Below are 17,468 nucleotides of genomic sequence, written 5' to 3' on the forward strand. Positions count from 1 at the left end.
ATTCTCCGCTCCCGCGCGGCATCGGGAAGGCCGTCGTGAACTCGGCCGAGTTTCATGACGGCCTCGGAGGCCGCTCCTCGCACCCTATTCCGCCCCCCCGGCTAGGAGCGGCGCTCCGTAAACCTCGGCCGCCGGGCCTTGACGCTTGCATCAAGGCGGCGCGTAAGTGACGTCAGCCGCGCATGCGCAGGTTGGCCGGCTCCAATCCGCGCATGCGCAGCTGACGTCACGACGGCTGCCGGCTCGAACCCGCGCATGCGCGGTTGCTGTCTTCCCCTCCGCTGCCCCGCAAGACGCGGCGGCTTGATCTTGCGGGGCGGCGGAGGGGAAAGAGTGCGTCTCTTGGAGATGCCGGCCTGACAATCGGTGGGCACCGATCGCGGGCCAGTCCCCTCCCGAGCACGGCCGTGGTGCTCACTCCCCTCTCCGCCCCCCACAAGCCACAAACAAAACTTTGGCGCCATGTGGTTGCCGCCGTCGTGAACCGGTCGGGAACGTCAGGCCGCTCGGCCCACCCGGGCCGGAGAATCGCCGGTAACGTGAAAAACGGCGAGCGGCGATTCATCCCAGAGGGGTGTGGGAGGATCGCAAGGGGTGCAGGGCAGCGTTTCGTGAGTCGCCCGGCCCTCCCGCGATTCTCCCACCCGGCGTGGGGAGCGGAGAATCGCGCCCTTTGTCTTTTTCCTTAATGATGCTAAATCTAAATATATTATGGTCACTATCTCCAAAATAGCTCCCCACTACTACTTCATCCACTTGCCAGGCTTCATGTTCCAAGACTAGATCTAGAACAACACCCCTTCTCATTGGGCTTGTTGCGCGCTGGCTAAAAAGCTTCTCTTGAACGCAAAGAACAGAACAAGAACAACAATACAGCACAGAATTAGGCCTTTTGGCCCTCCACGCCTGCACCAATCATGATAACACCCTTGGCCAAAACCCTACACAACAAAGAACAGTACTGATCAAGAGTTTTGGGCCTCTTGTATCGCTGTACTTACCCAATCGATATTAGGGTAGTTGAAGTTCCCAATGATTATTGAAATGAAATGAAAATCGCTTATTGTCACAAGTAGGCTTCAAACCGTGCTGCTGGCCTGCCTTGGTCTGCTTTCAAAGCCAGCGATTTAGCGTCCTATTGCTTTTGCACTCAGAAACCTATTGACATATTTGTTCTTCTACCTCCCTTCTGTTATTTGGGGGTCTACCGTACAGTCCTGGCAGAATGGGTGCCCCCTTTGTATTACTGATCTCAACCCAAATGGCCTCATGTGATGTTTCATTCAATATATCATCCCACCTCACAGCTGTAAATTATTCTTTAACCAATAATGCTACACCCCCAGCTTTTTAAAAATCCCTTTGCTTTGATTGGTGCATTCAAGCTGTAGTGAGGCTTGAACACCAATCATGCACTCTACAGTGCAGAGGGAGGCCATTCAGCCCATCGAGTCTGCACTGGCTCTTGGAAAGAGCACCCTACATCAGCCCACGCCCCCACCCGTAACCCAGTTAACCCCGTGTAAACCTTTTGGACACTGAGGGACAATTTAGCATGACCAATCCACCTAACCTGCACATCACTGGGCTTCTAACCTCTAACTTAGAGGCAAACATGCTACGCAGTGAGCCACAGCTGAATGGATGTACACCTGCCACAAGATCTGACTTGACTGTGAGGCTGTGCACAGTTGCACAGTTGGATGACTGTCACTGACATGAGCTTCCGGCAACAGTGGAACGACATTCCAGCGAAATTCAGCGCTTTCGGGGAAGCACGAGATGTGAATCAGACAGAAAGAAAAGGATAAAAAGAAAGGACCTTACCTTAAATGTGAAGTTAAATGGAGGATCGAGATCTCCGTTTGCCTCCAGCTCACTATATGACTTCAAGTCGTAACGTTCAGGACTGGAAACCCTGCAGCAAAAAAGTCAAATCATTAAATGCGTCAGCTGAAACTTCTCAAAATAGGGGACCAACCACGCATCGTGCTTGGCAAACTGAAATTGAGCAACCGGTGGATCACTTAACAATCTGAAGTCTGAGGAAATGCCGGTAGCACAAGTGAATAGCACCATGGCTTCACAGCGCCAGGGTCCCGGGTTCGATTCCCGGCTTGGATCGCTGTCTGTGCGGAGTCTGCACATCCTCCCCGTGTCAGCGTGGGTTTCCTCCGGGTGCTCCGGTTTCCTCCCACAGTCCAAAGACGTGCAGGTTAGTTGGATTGGACATGCTAATTTGCCCTTAGTGTCCAAAAAAAAAAGGTTGGGAGGGGTTATTGGGTTACGGGGATAGGGTGGAAGTGAGGGTTTAAGTGGGTCGGCGCAGACTCGATGGGCCAAATAGCCTTCTTCTGTACTGTATGTTCTATGCCCGAGAGTCACGGAAGCTTCACTCTCAATTTCAAACCCAACTCATTGGATTCACTTCTTCTACCAATCAGATCAAACTCTTTGGATACACATTTCTATGAGGGCCGTCTGGGCCCGGCTATTACAGAAATCTCAGCGTCTCTCGGGGAATTACATCAGCTTGAAGCAGAATCATGGGGAGACAGGACACACCCTCTTTTACAGCACTAATGGCCATACGGTAAGTTTAAAGGTTCTGTTGGAATGTTAGAGAATGGATGATTATGAATGCGTAGGTCATGAGACGGGTAAGTGGATAGGTTGGTGGGATAGGTGGGTGAGGTAGATCGGTCGGGAATAGGGCAGTTGGTAAAGTGGATGAGGAGGCAGGTGGGTGAGTGGGTGGTCAGCTGGGTGCAAATGATAGTCAAGCCAGGGGTGCGGGGGCAGTTGAGTCCCTGCCCCCTCCCCAAAACCCATGCAAGGCATTCCCGGCCAATCGCACAAAAAATGCCAGCTTGCCATCGGCAACCTGGCACCCCAGCAGTGCCCATGCCACTGGCAACCTGGCACCCCAGCAGTGCCCATGCCAGCTGGCAACCTGGCACCCCAGCAGTGCCCATGCCAGCTGGCAAGACCACCTGGGCACCTTGTCAGTGTAAGGCTGGCACCCAGGTGTCACTGCCAGGGTGCCCAGGTGGCACCATCGGTGCCAGTGTGCCACCCTCCCTAAAGGGCATGCACCTGGAAGCCTCCGATTCCCTGGGAGCCCCCCACAAGTGCTGTTCTGCCTGGTTACCCTTTCTGGAGATCTCTATTGAACGGCGGTCGTCCGAGGTCTCCGAGGCAGAAGAGATTGATCCCAATGCCTCGGGTAACTCGGGACTCTGCACATTAAAATGAGAAGAGCTGTTTCTCTCTAATCTGCAGATTTGCTAAACATTGCAGCGTCTCGCGAGATCATGTTAGATTTCACGAGGCAAGGGCAGCACGGTGGCGTAGTGGGTTAGCCCTGCAGCCTCACGGCGCCGAGGTCCCAGGTTCGATCCCGGCTCTGGGTCACTGTCCGTGGGGAGTTTGCACATTCTCCCCATGTTTGGGTGGGTTTCGCCCCCACAACCCAAAAGATGTGCAGGCTAGGCGGATTGGCCACGCTAAATTGCCCCTTAATTGGAAAAAATGAATTGGGTACTCTAAATTAAAAAAAAAAAGATTTTGCGAGGCATTGTGAGCCGGGTAGGTTCTGGGAGAGGGGTCTCCCAGCTTCTATCGGCTGCACTGCACCGTTGTGAGCGGCGTATAGCCATAAAATCACACCCTTGTTTTTTTCTGCCTAAAATTTCCTGGGTAATTATTTAGGTTGGAACTATGGAAGTGTCCCAAGTCTCTGACTCTAATTCATAGCCGGAGACATTTGTGGACAGTCCTGCGGAGCAAGGGAATATCCCATTGGAAGTTTAAACTTCCTGGGCAATTTTCATGGAGGTCCGTGTGCAAGGACTCCCACAGGACTTCCTGATGCACATCTTGGGTCACTCGGCCGATAATCGGTAGACTGGAGGATTTGGCCCATTCATTTCTGTGGAGATCCATTAAAATTGAATGGAACATCTTTTCAATGAACTTCAGTGTGAACCATATAGAATGAAACACCACTGCATTAACTGGTCCCCGCCCACCACGTAACATGAAATCATACAGCTGCTGAAGTAATTTGCTTCAATTGCAATTCTTATTTAACATATTGATTTTCTATTATTGTTCAGCGTCAAATAGCAGAGCATACTGCAAGCACTCTGCAGTACAGGGCGAGTTGCTGAGAATTTCAATGCTGAGGTTCGACAGCAACACCACTGGCAGGAGGGTGTAATTACACCGTGACAAGTTTACCTATGCCGTTGCCATTAACAAGTCTTACAACACCATGTTAAAGTCCAACAGGTTTGTTTCGAATCACGAGCTTTCGGAGTGCAGCTCCTTCCTCAGGTAATCCCATATTTGATGCGCTCCAAAAGCAAGTGATTTGAAACAAACCTGTTGGACTTTAACCTGGTGCTGTAAGACGTCTTACGGTGCCCACCCCAGTCCAACACCGGCATCTCCACATCATGGTTCCCATTAACAAAAGAGGGCATGAGAATTTACAGTAGAAAATAGCTGACACTAAGCTGGCAGCACAAGTGGCTAGCACTGTTGCTTCACAGCGCCAGGGTCCCAGGTTCGATTCCCCGCTGGGTCACTGTCTGTGCGGAGTCTGCACGTTCTCACCGTGTCTGTGTGGGTTTCCTCCGGGTGCTCCGGTTTCCTCCCACAGTCCAAAGACGTGCAGGTTAAGTGGATTAGTCATGATAAATTGCCCTTTGTGACCAAAAAGGTTTGGACTGGTTATTGGGTAACGAGGATAGGGTGGAAGTGAGGGCTTAAGTCGGTCGGTGGAGACTCGATGGGCCGAATGGGCTCCTTCTGCACTCTATGTTCTATGTGGCCAAAACGTCACTGCAGGAAGTACATTTTTGTTTACAGAAATTAGGCATAATCCCATATTTTAAAGCAAATCATAGACCTGCCTTAGTTTAGGACAGCAACAAGTTGCATTTAAAGTAGAGCCTTTAACACAGAAAAAAAAACAAAGTCCGTCACTGAATCACAATTGGGCAAAAATGGATGTGACGCTGAGGAAGGGAAAGTGGCTAAAATGTTAATCTTAGGAAGGTCAGAGAGGGAGTTGGAGAGGCAGAGAGTTAATTCTCGAGCTCATGTCCAAGGCAATTGGCTGCTGCGATCCGGCATATTGAGTGTTTATTTAGACAAGTTGACCTGTCCTGTCAGAGTATTTAGAATGAAGAAAGGTTACAGTAAGCGAGACATGTCCTGTACCTTGTGAGGAGGAGATCTGCTTCATATTCCACGGGAACGTACAGGTGGTAGCTGTTGTCATGAAGCGTGTCTTCTCCTTCTTCACTGTCACTGAATGAGATAAATATGTATAAATATGTGCTGGATAACTGTGGACAAGCTGTCTAATTTCTGTCACAATGAAACCCAACACAAGCTCATGGTACAGTTCCTGACCTGTTAGGCATTTTACATCGGATCACGTAGGACAAATGGCCATTCGGCCCATCCAGGCTATGCTTTACTCCAACCTCCTTCAATGGTCCCTCATGGAAATCTAATGTTATAAACCCTCTATTCCCTTCTCCCTCATGATTGTCCAGCTTATCCTTCAATACATCTACACCAATCACTTCAAACACTCCTTCTGCAGCCCTCCCGCCTTAACATTGACTTAACAACTTCAGATCTCAACTTTAGCTCCTCATTTACTCTCCGGCAGGATGTGTGAGTGATGGGGGGACAGGACATTTCTTCGGACGGGGGGAGAGGAGTGAGCTGTTGGAGGGCAGACCTTCTTTCCAGAACACTGGTGCTGAGGAGCTGTTCTGGCCTCTACTGTCATCCTGCCTTTTATATCTCCCAGGCTCCTGTTACTGCGGCCTAGTCGAGGTGGTGCCCTGATCAAGTGCCACCCTCGGCAATGCCACAAGGTATTGCACCACGATGGGTCGCAGTTTCATTTTCCAGTTTCAGCAGTACCAGCGTGGAGGCAGTGCCACTGTGTCAAGTCAAAGCCAGGATCGCGGATCTATTATATGCCATTGTGAAGCTGGGATAACTCTGCCTCCTGATGTTTCTGCTCTGCCTCCTGGGATAACTCTGCCTCCTGAAGCAACATTAAATCCAGGTTTAATCCCCGACCGCAGGCTAGAGAAAGAGAAGATAACAGCCAGCGAAGTGTAGTCCCTGTTTTGAAGAATTGTTGAAACCAATTTGGCCAGCATGTCGCCATAAACAGCCATGTGATAATGATCAAATAATGACCGAACGCTCTGTTCGGGAGACAATGGGCGGGCTCTCCGTTGCCCGGCGCTGAAATTGGGATCAGCCATCGGGGGGGAGAATGGCTTCCGACGGCGGAATCGGGGCAGACGGCGGTTCGCGATGCACCGCCCCCTCCAAATCGGCATTATCGGGCCGCGCGGTGCGCGCAGTCCACCCGCGATGCTGCCCCCCCCCCCCGTTCGGCCGAGTTCCCAACGGCGCGGGCCACGTTTGGTCTCAGCGGTCTGGAACGTGACGTGCCGGCTGCAGACAGTGTCCAACGCCGCCACTCACGGTCGGGATCCGTGCCACTGGCAGGGGAGGCTTCTGCTAGAGCTGGGGGGAGTGGAGGGGGGGTGGCCAGAGGGTGAGCTGTGGGTTGGGCTGGGCGGGCACGCGGTCCATCATGGCCAGTGCCATGTTTCCCGGCGCGACAGGTGGTGGCGTAGGCGTGCGTGGCTGCAGTTAGCCAGCCCTGCGCATGCGCAGCCCGATACCCGACAGTTCTCCGGCCGTTCTCCGCATGATCCGTGGGTGTTCCATGCGGCGCCGGTGCTAGCCCCTCACCGGTACCGGAATTGGTGAGGGATTTGCCACGATTTTCCTGTCGTGGAACACCACGGATTTTCCGCTGGCGTCGGCACTTTGCCTCAGTAACCAGAATCCAGCCCTATGTTCTCCCGCTGGAGCCGAATCAAACCTTGTTTGAGTCACAATCCTTCGCAATTTTTTTTTGAAAAACATTTCATTGTAGGCATATTAAATATATACATAATCACAACAATACAAAAGCCAACCACAGCTAGAGGTAATAAACCCCACCCTCCCTGAACTTCCGCCCAACAACACTCCCCCTCCCACCCTCTCCCCCTCCCCCCACTCACTCAGCTATCACCCTGCCACCCACCTCCCTTTTCCAACTTACTGTGCCCACCCCCTCCCAAAACAAAAAATAAAACGACAGCCAGCCCGTCCCTGGCACTAACAACTCAATACCCCTTAAAGAAATCGATAAACAGCCTCCACCTCGAGGTGAACCATCCTCCACCCCTGAATGGCGAACTTGGGGCGGGATTCTCTAATAATGGGGCTATGTTCCCACGCCGGCGTGAAAACCGGCGTCAACGACTCCAGCGTCAACGGCTACCGAAAGTGAGGAATTCTCACCTTCCTATGGGGCTAGGTTGGTACCGGAGTGGGCCCCGCAGCTAGAGCCGGCATGGGCAGCACGGTAGCATTGTGGATAGCACAATTGCTTCACAGCTCCAGGGTCCCAGGTTCGATTCCGGCTTGGGTCACTGTCTGTGCGGAGTCTGCACATCCTCCCCGTGTGTGCGTGGGTTTCCTCCGGGGGCTCCGGTTTCCTCCCACAGTCCAAAGATGTGCAGGTTAGGTGGATTGGACATGATAAATTGCCCTTGGTGTCCAAAATTGCCCTTAGTGTTGGGTGGGGTTACTGGGTTATGGGGATATGGTGGAGGTGTTGACCTTGGGTAGGGTGCTCTTTCCAGGAGCCGGTGCAGACTCGATGGGCCGAATGGCCTCCTTCTGCACTGTAAATTCTATGAAATCTATGAAATTCTATGGAATGGCCTGCGTGAGTTTGTGAATGCGCGGAACGGCCGGCATATTTTCACGAATGTGCGGGAGTTCCCTTCTCCGTGCCGGCCCACCGGGCAATATGGCGGAGCCCTATAGGGGCCCGACGCGGAGTTAAGTAGGCTCCCACGGAACCAGCCCGCCCGGGTCGGAGACTCCTGGCCTTTTCCAAATGCAGGAACTCCACCAAATCACTCACCCATACCCCGCGTTCGGCGTCTCCGAGTCCCGCGAGCGTAACAAAATCTGTCTCCGGGATATCAGGGGGGCAAAGTCCAAGATGTCAGCCTCTCTCCCCACCCGTATTCCAAATATCACCACCTATGGACTCGGAGCTACCTCTACCCCCAAAACCTTTGACATTACATCTGAAAAATCCCTCCAAAACTCCCTCAACCTCGGACATGCCCAAAACATATGCACATGATTCGCCGCCGCTCCCCCCCTCCCCCCCCCCGCCCTCCCCTTCCCCACACGTAGGTCACACCTGCATCAGTGCGACACCAACCTCAGCCTCTCAGCCTACTCCGCTCTCTCCCTGGGAGCCCGAATCAATATAAATTCCCCAATCACCATTGCTTTCAGCGTCTCCCACAGCCTGGAGGCAGAAACCTCCCCCGTATTGTTCAGCTCCACGTAACCCCCTTGTTCACCAATAACCCCCCAATTCAGCCACCACTGCGGCTGATGAACTGCCCCCTGCACCACCCGTAAATCCACCCAATGCGGCACATGGTCCCCCCCCCCGCCAACAACACCTTGTCTAAAACACAGAAATCAATCTGGGAGCACACCCGGTGCAAATGTGAGAAATAGGAACACCACCTCGCCCATCAGCCCCCCTTAGCCAGGTCTACGCTTTGCTCCCCCTCAGGCCCTCGCCAGGATGTCCGCCACCATCTCCTCTTACCCAACTGCACCCACGTCAGCATCCCTCCCCTTCCCTCCCTCCCCCCCATAAACAAAGACAAAGAAAACCCAATTAACGACCCCCCCCCCCCCCGCCACTCACTCAACAGGTCAAACCCCCCCCCCCCCCCCCCAGTTAACTAGCCAACCAGCCAGCATAGTGGCCCCCACTCGAGACCTCTGCCTACCCCCCTACCCCAGCCACCTTTAACCTACAATTCTCTAAAACCAGTAAAGAAGGAACTCACTCACCCACTCCGCACCCATATTCATTAAATCCGACCTCCCGCCCGTGGTGTAAACCCCCTTTCCCCACTTTAACATCTCCAAAGTCCCTGCTCTCTCACAAATTCACTCACCTCCTCCGGTGTATCAAAATTAAACTCTCGATTCTGGTGCGTGACCCACAGATGAGCAGAATGTGACAACTCAAGCTTCATCCTTTCCTTGTAGAGAGCACCCTTGATCCGATTATAACCGGCCCACAGCTTGACCAACTCCGCACGCAGGTCCTGGTGGATCCGCAGCACGTTTCCTTCCCACGGGCACTTTTTCATTTGCTTCGCCCACTTCAATATCTTCTCCTTATCAAGAAAACGACGCAGCCGCACCACCATCGCCCTCGGCGGCTCCCCAGCCTTCGGCCTGCTCCTCAGCGCCCCGTGCGTTCGATCCACTTCGGGGGGGGACGGTCAAAGACCCCCACCAACTTCTCAAACATGCTCACCACATACCTCGCGGCCTGCGTTCCCTCGATCCCTTCAGGCAGCCCCACGATCCGGAGATCCTGCCCCCTGGAACGGTTCTTGAGGTCCTCCACCATCTCCCTCAACCTCTTATGGCTCTCCGCCATGAGTACCATCTCCGCCTCCAGCGAGGCCAGCTGATCAACATGCTCTGCCAATGACCTGCACATTCTCCCCGGGTCTTCTTTCTTTTCTTTCCCTTCCATTAAGGGCAGCACGGTAGCATGGTGGTTAGCATAAATGCTTCACAGCTCCAGGGTCCCAGGTTCGATTCCCGGCTGGGTCACTGTCTGTGCGGAGTCTGCACGTCCTCCCCGTGTGTGCGTGGGTTTCCTCCGGGTGCTCCGGTTTCCTCCCACAGTCCAAAGATGTGCGGGTTAGGTGGATTGGCCATGCTAAATTGCCCGTAGTGTCCTAAAAAAAGTAAGGTTAGGGGGGGGGGGGGTTGTTGGGTTACGGGTATAGGGCGGATACGTGGGTTTGAGTAGGGTGATCATTGCTCGGCACAACATTGAGGGCCGAAGGGCCTGTTCTGTGCTGTACTGTTCTATGTTCTATGTCTGCGTGGGTCTCACCCTCACAACCCAAAGATGCGCAGACTAGGTGGATTGGCCACGCTAAAAAAATTGTCCCTTAATTGGAAAAAAAGGTATGGGTACTTTAAATTTTTTCAATTAAAAAAAAAATGATCTCCCACCGACTCCTCCACCTTCTGGAGTGCCACACCCTGTACATCCAGCCTCCGCTCCACTCTCTAAATAGCCGCCCTAAACAGCTCCACCGCCTTTGCCAGGTCCACCGAGGCCTCCTGTCTCTAGTGCTGGAACGTTGCATTCAAAACGTCCACAAATTGCTCAGTATACCACTGGGTGGGCAATGGCGCCAACACCCTCCGCCATCTTTTCCTGTGTCGTAACTCAAATAAAGTCTTGCTCAGGCTGCTGCCTCTTACGCGTTAGACTCCTCGTCTGGTAGGCCATAAACCGACCCCACCGATGGAGCACGCCTGTTTCTCAGTCAGCGCTCGTGCATACTGATGCATGGCAGGGATTGCAAGAGATTCCCTAGGGTGTCCCGCTATTGGGACGCCATTTTGAGCGGGCTGCCCGTGATGCACTATAAATTACGCAAAGACGAGAGTAGAATGTAATCGAGGCTTTATTACACTGAGATGTGTGGCCTCCTACAGCAGCTGGCAAAATGGCTGCTGTACGGGGAGCACACATATTTATACTCCGCCTACTGGGCGGAGCCAGCAGGCAGGGATCTACCCCCGTACCTGTAGTACAGGGCCCTTACCGTAAAGCACCTACATCAACATCCTATATGTACAACATATACATCAGTGGTGACTACCACAGTCCGATAGTGAGGTCCGGCGGCAGGGCACCCCTCCTCCCCGCCCCCGCAATGCAATTGAGCATCCTCCCGCCCCACAGGACGAGGGAGACCTAACCCACCCCCACTCCTCACTGACCCCCCCCTCCCCACCAGAGACCCCCATGAGAGAGACCCCCCACCAGGACCCCCTCATTAAAGGGACCCCCATTACAGAGGTTTGATTGGCCGAATGGCCTCCTTCTGCACTGTAGGGATTCTATAAAAAGCACTTAACTGGCTAGTTTCACAGCTGGTTACTTCAAAGCCACTCAGGCTTGAAGGGCGATGAATGGGACAATGCAGACAGCTAGGTGCGTGTGGAATCTGTCAATCACAGCCCACAGTCGAGCGAAAGCAATTTAGCAGAGAAATGAATGAAAGGTTTGCGGATCAAAGATCTGAGGGGATTTAAATCCAGCTGAGTGGTTTTCTCCTTCCAGGAATTGACAGGTGCCGTTTCCTGTGCCTGAGCCGGCAGGTGTACTGCCCAGGTGAGTTTTAAAGCAGTGATTGCTCTCTAATTTCCAGTCAGGCGTCTCTCTTATGGCGTCTCTCTTATGGCGTCTCTCTTATGGAGTCCCTCTTATGGAGTTCCTCTTACGGGGTCTCTTTAATTAGGGGGTCTCTGGTGGGAGACTCTATAATTGGTGGTCTCTGCTGAGAGTCTCTGTAATGGGGAGGTCTCTGGTGGGGTATGGTGAGGGTGGGTTGGGCAGATCTTGCTTTGTTGGGGGAAGGGTGACCCTCTGATGGACTTTGGAGACAAGTCCCCTTGGTCCACCGCGCGGTCCACCGTGTCAGGGCCACATTTGTGAAGACTTGCACCAATCCCTGCCCACGTGATTCCTGGTCTCGAAGACTGGAGAATCACGTGGGCTTGAAGAATAGCTGGCGGGATTCGCCGTTGCCCGATGCCGATATCGTAATCGTCGATCGGGCGGTGAATCGGGGCCGGCGCCGGTTTGATGCCGGCCAGCCATGCTCCGCCCCCGAGTTCCCGACCGCGTGGGTGATATGAGGTCTCAGTGGTCGTGAACCCTGCGGACTGTGTCCAGCGCCGCCACATTCTGCCGGGATCCGTGGCGTTGGCCGGGGGGGGGTGGCTTCTGCGAGGGTTGGGGGGGACTGGTGGGCAGTGGCTAGAGGGTGGGCTGTGGGGTCGCGGATGGAGGGTTGGGTGCGCGCACGCCCAGCGCCATGTTGTACAGCACGACCACTGCAGGCCATCAGCCGTGCGCCTGCGCAACCAGGGACTCGGCCGTTTTCGGCGTGGGAGCCGGGGTTTCACCTCTCGGTGCTGCTAGCCCCTCACTGGTCCCAGAATCGGTGAGGGTTCGGTGCTGATATTTTCATCGTAGACCCCCTGCGAATTCTCCGTTTGAGCCGGCACTCAGCTGCCAAAATGGAGAATCCAGCCCAGGGTGACCGACCCGTTAATAGGAATATTTACTTCCTCCCGCTGGCACAGGGCCCTCAAACCCACTGACTGCAGGAGACCGGAACATTGGAAGACAGCAATCCCGTTTTTTGCCTGATGCCGGATTCTCCGCCCGATTGCATATCGCCCTCTCGCCATCGGGAAACGGAGAATCCAGCCCAATGTGTTTGGCGATATTCGTTGAAAGGTAAGGATTGGCCAGGAAAACAGGCACATCTCTCCTTCTTTACTTTGAAACAGTGCCATGGGATCTTTTACAGGGGGCCCCAATTTGACATGTCGCTTGAAACCCTCAGCAATGCAGCATTCCCTTGCTATTGCTCTGGATTATGTGTTCACGTCTCCAGGGTGAGATTTGAATCAACTAACTTTTGACTCCGAGATCAGAGTGTTACCCACTGAACCACAACAGACAGGAGTGTGATGGAAAACTCTCCACTTTCCTGGGTGAACGCACCTCCAACAACACTCAAGAAATTCAACACCATTCAGGATAAAGCAGCCCACTTTATAGACACCCTATCCAACATCTTAAGCACTCCTTCCACCACTGACGCACAGTGGCAGCCGTGTGTACCATCCATAAGACAACTCATCAAGGTTCCTTCCAACAGCACCTCCCAAGCCCACGACCACCACCACCTAGAAGGACCAGGGCAGCAGATGCCTGGAAATACCACCACCCCCAAATCAAAGTCACACACTACCCTGACTTGGAAATGTATCATCATCGTTCCTTCACTGTCACTGGGTCAAAACCAAAACTCCCTCCCTAACAGCACAGTGGGTGTACCTACACCACATGGACTGCAGCGAGTTGAAGACGGCGGCTCACCACCACCACCTTCGAGATGAATAAGGGACTAGGGGGTGGTTAATAAATGCTGGCCAAGCCAGGGATGCCCACATACTGTAAACGAATCGAATAAAAAGCCAAGCCATTAATGGAGACATGACTGAAGCAGCCTGCCAAAGGCCACATGGAAAAGAGGAAGCAAATTGTTAATTTGAACTTGTACTGCCAAATATTTCAGTTTGTGGGAGTATGTGTGTGTGTTTCTGTGCGTTCATGTATGTGTGTGATTGTGTGTGTTTCTGTATGTGCTTGTGCATGTTTGTGCATCTGTGTGTTTCTGTGTTCATGCGTGTGTGTGTGTTCCTGTACGTGTTCTTCTGTATGTTCGTGTTCGTGTGTATGTTCGTGCGTGTGCTTCTGTGTGTTCATGTATATGTTCATGTGTTTGTGCGTCAGTGTGCTCATGTATATCTATGCATCTGTTTGCATATGTGTTAATGTGTGGGCTTCTGTGCGTTCATGTATGTGTGTGTTTATGTATATGTTCACGTGTGTGTATGTTCATGTGGACCAGGATGTCAACATGACACACACAGGTCAGAAAATAGATGCAGATATTCAAATATTCCTGAAGTGTCCATAATATTGCCGTACCAGCCTCCCGGACAGGCGCCGGAATGTGGCGACTAGGGGCTTTTCACAGTGACTTCATTGAAGCCTACTCGTGACAATAAGCGATTTTCATTTTTTCATTTTCAATATTGGGACAGTTACACGTGTATTCCATCAAGTTGCAATTCTACAAAGAGGAGACTTTCTTTAAAATGTAAGCATTATTGGTTTTAAACTGGGATTTTTTTTTTTGGAGAGTGTATTTATTACCTGCTGGCAGTCAGCCTTATATCCACATTGCCCAGGAAGATGAAACGACTAAACTCAAACTCCATTCGAAAAGCCACCTGAGGAGGAAATCAGAAAAATATCAGCAATTGCCAAGAATACAGAGCCAGCCAGTAGCAGTGATTCCAGAGTCCGGCCCTGTCAATCTCCCACTACTGGCTACCAGCAGCAGCCAGGCGAGCTCAGCTGCCCAAACCCTCCCCATTCTTTTCACTTGTGTCACAAACGTCCCCTGGCCACAGTTTCCAAAAGTAACTTTTGTTTTTGTTTAGTTTTCGGAGAGATTGGGTTCGGTCATTAACTCTAGAGATCGGGGACAATCCTTGGCACCAGCAGCGTAGCTGAGGCCTAGTCTGTCACAGAGCCAGCAGAGCCTGATGTAGATGTGGTTTCCCCGGCTGATTTAACTGCTCTCTGGCACTGATTACAGTTCCCCGTTGCCACGCAGTTACATTCTCAGCTGCTGATCATTCGAAATTAAATCCAGAAAAGAAAAAGACAGGGATTTGTTCATACAGCTGAGGTTGACATTCCTGAGAAGGCCCAAACCAATATTAATGGAAAATTCTGGTAACTTCATATGCACACAGGACCCCAATCAGCTCACAGAGAGTTGTCCTTACACATACATTGTTCAATCAGCATACCGCTATCTTTTCCTTTCCAATTGTGCTTTCTGAAAACATTGACCCTTAGACCATAGAATTCCTACAGTGTAGAAGGCGGCCATTCGGCCCATCGGGTTTGCGCCGACCTTCTGAAACAGCACCCTACCTAGGCCCATTCGCCCGCCCTATCCACGTAACCCCATAACCCCACCGAACCTGCATATCTTTGGACTGGGGGGAGGAAACCCACACAGTCACCCAAGGCAGGAATTGAACCCGGGCCCCTGGCGCTGTGAAGCAGCAGTGCTAACCACGGTGCCATCGTGCCTCCTTTGCTACTTATTCAGTCCATAGTTGTAACCACCTTTATTCACCTCAATCTCTCTTCCTCATTCATGCCCCTGTCGCCTCCAGAATCAAACTTTCCAAAGACCCTTCACTCCTACCCCCTCCCTCCGAAACGGCAATTGGGCAGCACGGTTGCACAATGGTTAGCACTGTTGCTTCATAGCGCTAGGGCCCCAGGTTTGGTTCTCGGCTTGGGTCACGGTGTGGAGTCTGCACGTTCTCCCCGTTTCTGCATGGGTTTCCTCCGGGTGCTCTGGTTTGATTTGATTTGATTTGATTTATTATTGTCACCTGTATCAGTATACAGTGAAAAGTATTGTTTCTTGCATGCTGTACAAACAATGCATACCGTACATAGGGAAGGAAGGCGAGACTGCAGAATATAATGTTACAGTTATAGCAAGGTGTAGAGAAAAGATCAACTTAATACGAGGTAGGTCCATTCAAAAGTCTGATGGCAGTAGGGAAGAAGCTGTTCTTGAGTCGGTTGGTCCGTGACCTCAAACTTTTGTATCTTTTTCCTGATGGAAGAAGGTGGAAGAGAGTATGTCCGGGGTGCGTGGGGTCCTTAATTATGCTGGCTGCCTTTCCGAGGCAGCGGGAATTATAGATAGAGTCAATGGATGGGAGGCTGGTTTTCGTGATGGACTGGGCTACATTCACAACTTTTTGTAGTTTCCAGCGGTCTTGGGCAGAGCAGGAACCTCCCACAAGCAGGTTTCCTCCCACAAGTCCCGAAAGACGTGCTGTTAGGTGAATTGGATATTCTGAATTCTCTGTCTGTGTACCCGAACAGGCGCCGGAATGTGGCGACTAGGGGATTTTCGCAGTAACTTCATTGCAGTGTTAATGTAAACCTACTTGTGACAATAAAGATTATTATTATCTAAGTAAACTCCAATTCCCATCAGAACTCTGCCATCTGCTTCTCACCCATTGGCCAGTCCTTGCTCCTTTCCTAAGGCACCTCATCACCCTACTCCACTAACTTTAAAATCATCGCTCATGTCTGCAAACAATTCCAAGGTCATTCTCTGCTCCATCCCTGCAACTCCCTCCAGCTCTATGGCGCAGTTCTACCAACTCTGGTTTACTGTGTGCTACACCCCCCCCCCCCCCCCCCCATCCATCATAGCTTCACACTTTGGAACTCTCCCTGAATCTCTGTCTTGTGCCCTTTAAAAACCTTCTGAATCCTGACCTCTTTGATTGCACTTTCCCTAATTTCCCTCTGACCCCTCTGTGCTGCAAAAGTGGATTTTCTAGCTGTGTCTGTGGTGATATATCTGTGTAATATTTCACAGGAGCTTTCTGTTTGTTGTCTCACTCCAATGGATGTTCAGTATGTGTAAGCCCAGGGAGTAAATGTGGAAAATGGATCCCATCGTGAGGACACCAAAGATGGATGTCGGTTCAGACGTCAGGATGTTCCCCTTCTCGGGAATGGTGAACTTCGGAACAGGCTGCTGACACATGCGGTGGACACCAATTTCCTGAATTCCTTCAACTGAAAGCTCGTCCTGTTTCTGACTGGGTTGGAAATCACCTCGTACAAGAGATCATTAATGTAACACATTAATCAGGGCCAGCGAGGTCTCCCGGATTGAAGTCTGAGGGGAACTCCCCGGATCGTCCCCCCACTAAATGCCGTGATTTTAAAATCTGTTTCTTTTTTTTTTAAAGTGTGTTTTTATTGGCTGTGCAGTTATAATAACACTGCAAGGGACATCACATAGTAGCAAAGAGATATTTACAGAGTGGGTATACGAGGATAAAAGACAAAACAAAATTAGGAATACAAACCTGTATGTGTACAAAGTTAGCGTGTGTACACATGTGGAGTCCTCGCTTTGGGCCCCCCCCGGTGATTGGTCACCACAACCGTGCCGTCTTAACTTTATACATGTTGCCTCCTGATATTAAAACATACCAGGGGGCGTGCTTGGCACCATCTGGCCGAACCTTGTTTTTGTCATGCCCCCCCGCCCCGGTTATTGGTTGCTGGTCACAAACTGGTCTTGGATCAAGCTGGTGAATTGCTTTCACGTGTGGTAACAGCCTTCCTTCAATCCCTGAATGGAGAATTTTATCCGTTCCAATTTAAGGAATTCCGCTAAGTCGGAGAGCCAGCTCGTGGCCTTGGGTGGCACTGCTGACCTTCAGCCGAGCAGGAATCTCTGGAGGGCGATCCAGCTCCCTAAAGAGTTCTGGCTGTTCCGATACTCCGAAGACCAGCATTTGTGGGCATGGCTCCACCCTCACCCCCACAACCTTGGACATGCCCTCAAAAAAGACGGTCCAGTACCCAACAAGTCTGGGAAAGGACCAGAACATGTGGGTGTGGTTGGCCGGGCCTCCCTGGCACCGTTCGCATTTGTCCTCCACCTCTTGGAAGAACGCACTCATGCGTGTTCTGGTCAAGTGCGCCCTGTGCACTACCTTGAGCTGTGTTAGGCTCAGCCCTGTGCATGAGGAAGTGGAGTTTGCCTTATGCAATGCTTCAATCCAGA

General features: G+C 51.9%; 1 protein-coding gene across 1 annotated transcript in view; it reads right to left on the reverse strand.

The window, feature by feature from the left end:
- The window catches only part of itga11a (integrin, alpha 11a), a 209,188-nt gene that overhangs the window by 25,848 nt on the left and 165,872 nt on the right, over positions 1-17,468 (reverse strand). The window contains 3 exon segments of the mRNA XM_038813203.1: positions 1,828-1,918; positions 5,230-5,319; positions 13,985-14,061. Of these exon segments, the coding sequence (XP_038669131.1) occupies positions 1,828-1,918; positions 5,230-5,319; positions 13,985-14,061 (258 nt within the window).

The sequence above is a fragment of the Scyliorhinus canicula genome, chromosome 12, assembly GCF_902713615.1.
Source record: "Scyliorhinus canicula chromosome 12, sScyCan1.1, whole genome shotgun sequence".
Classification (NCBI taxonomy): Eukaryota; Metazoa; Chordata; class Chondrichthyes; order Carcharhiniformes; family Scyliorhinidae; genus Scyliorhinus; species Scyliorhinus canicula.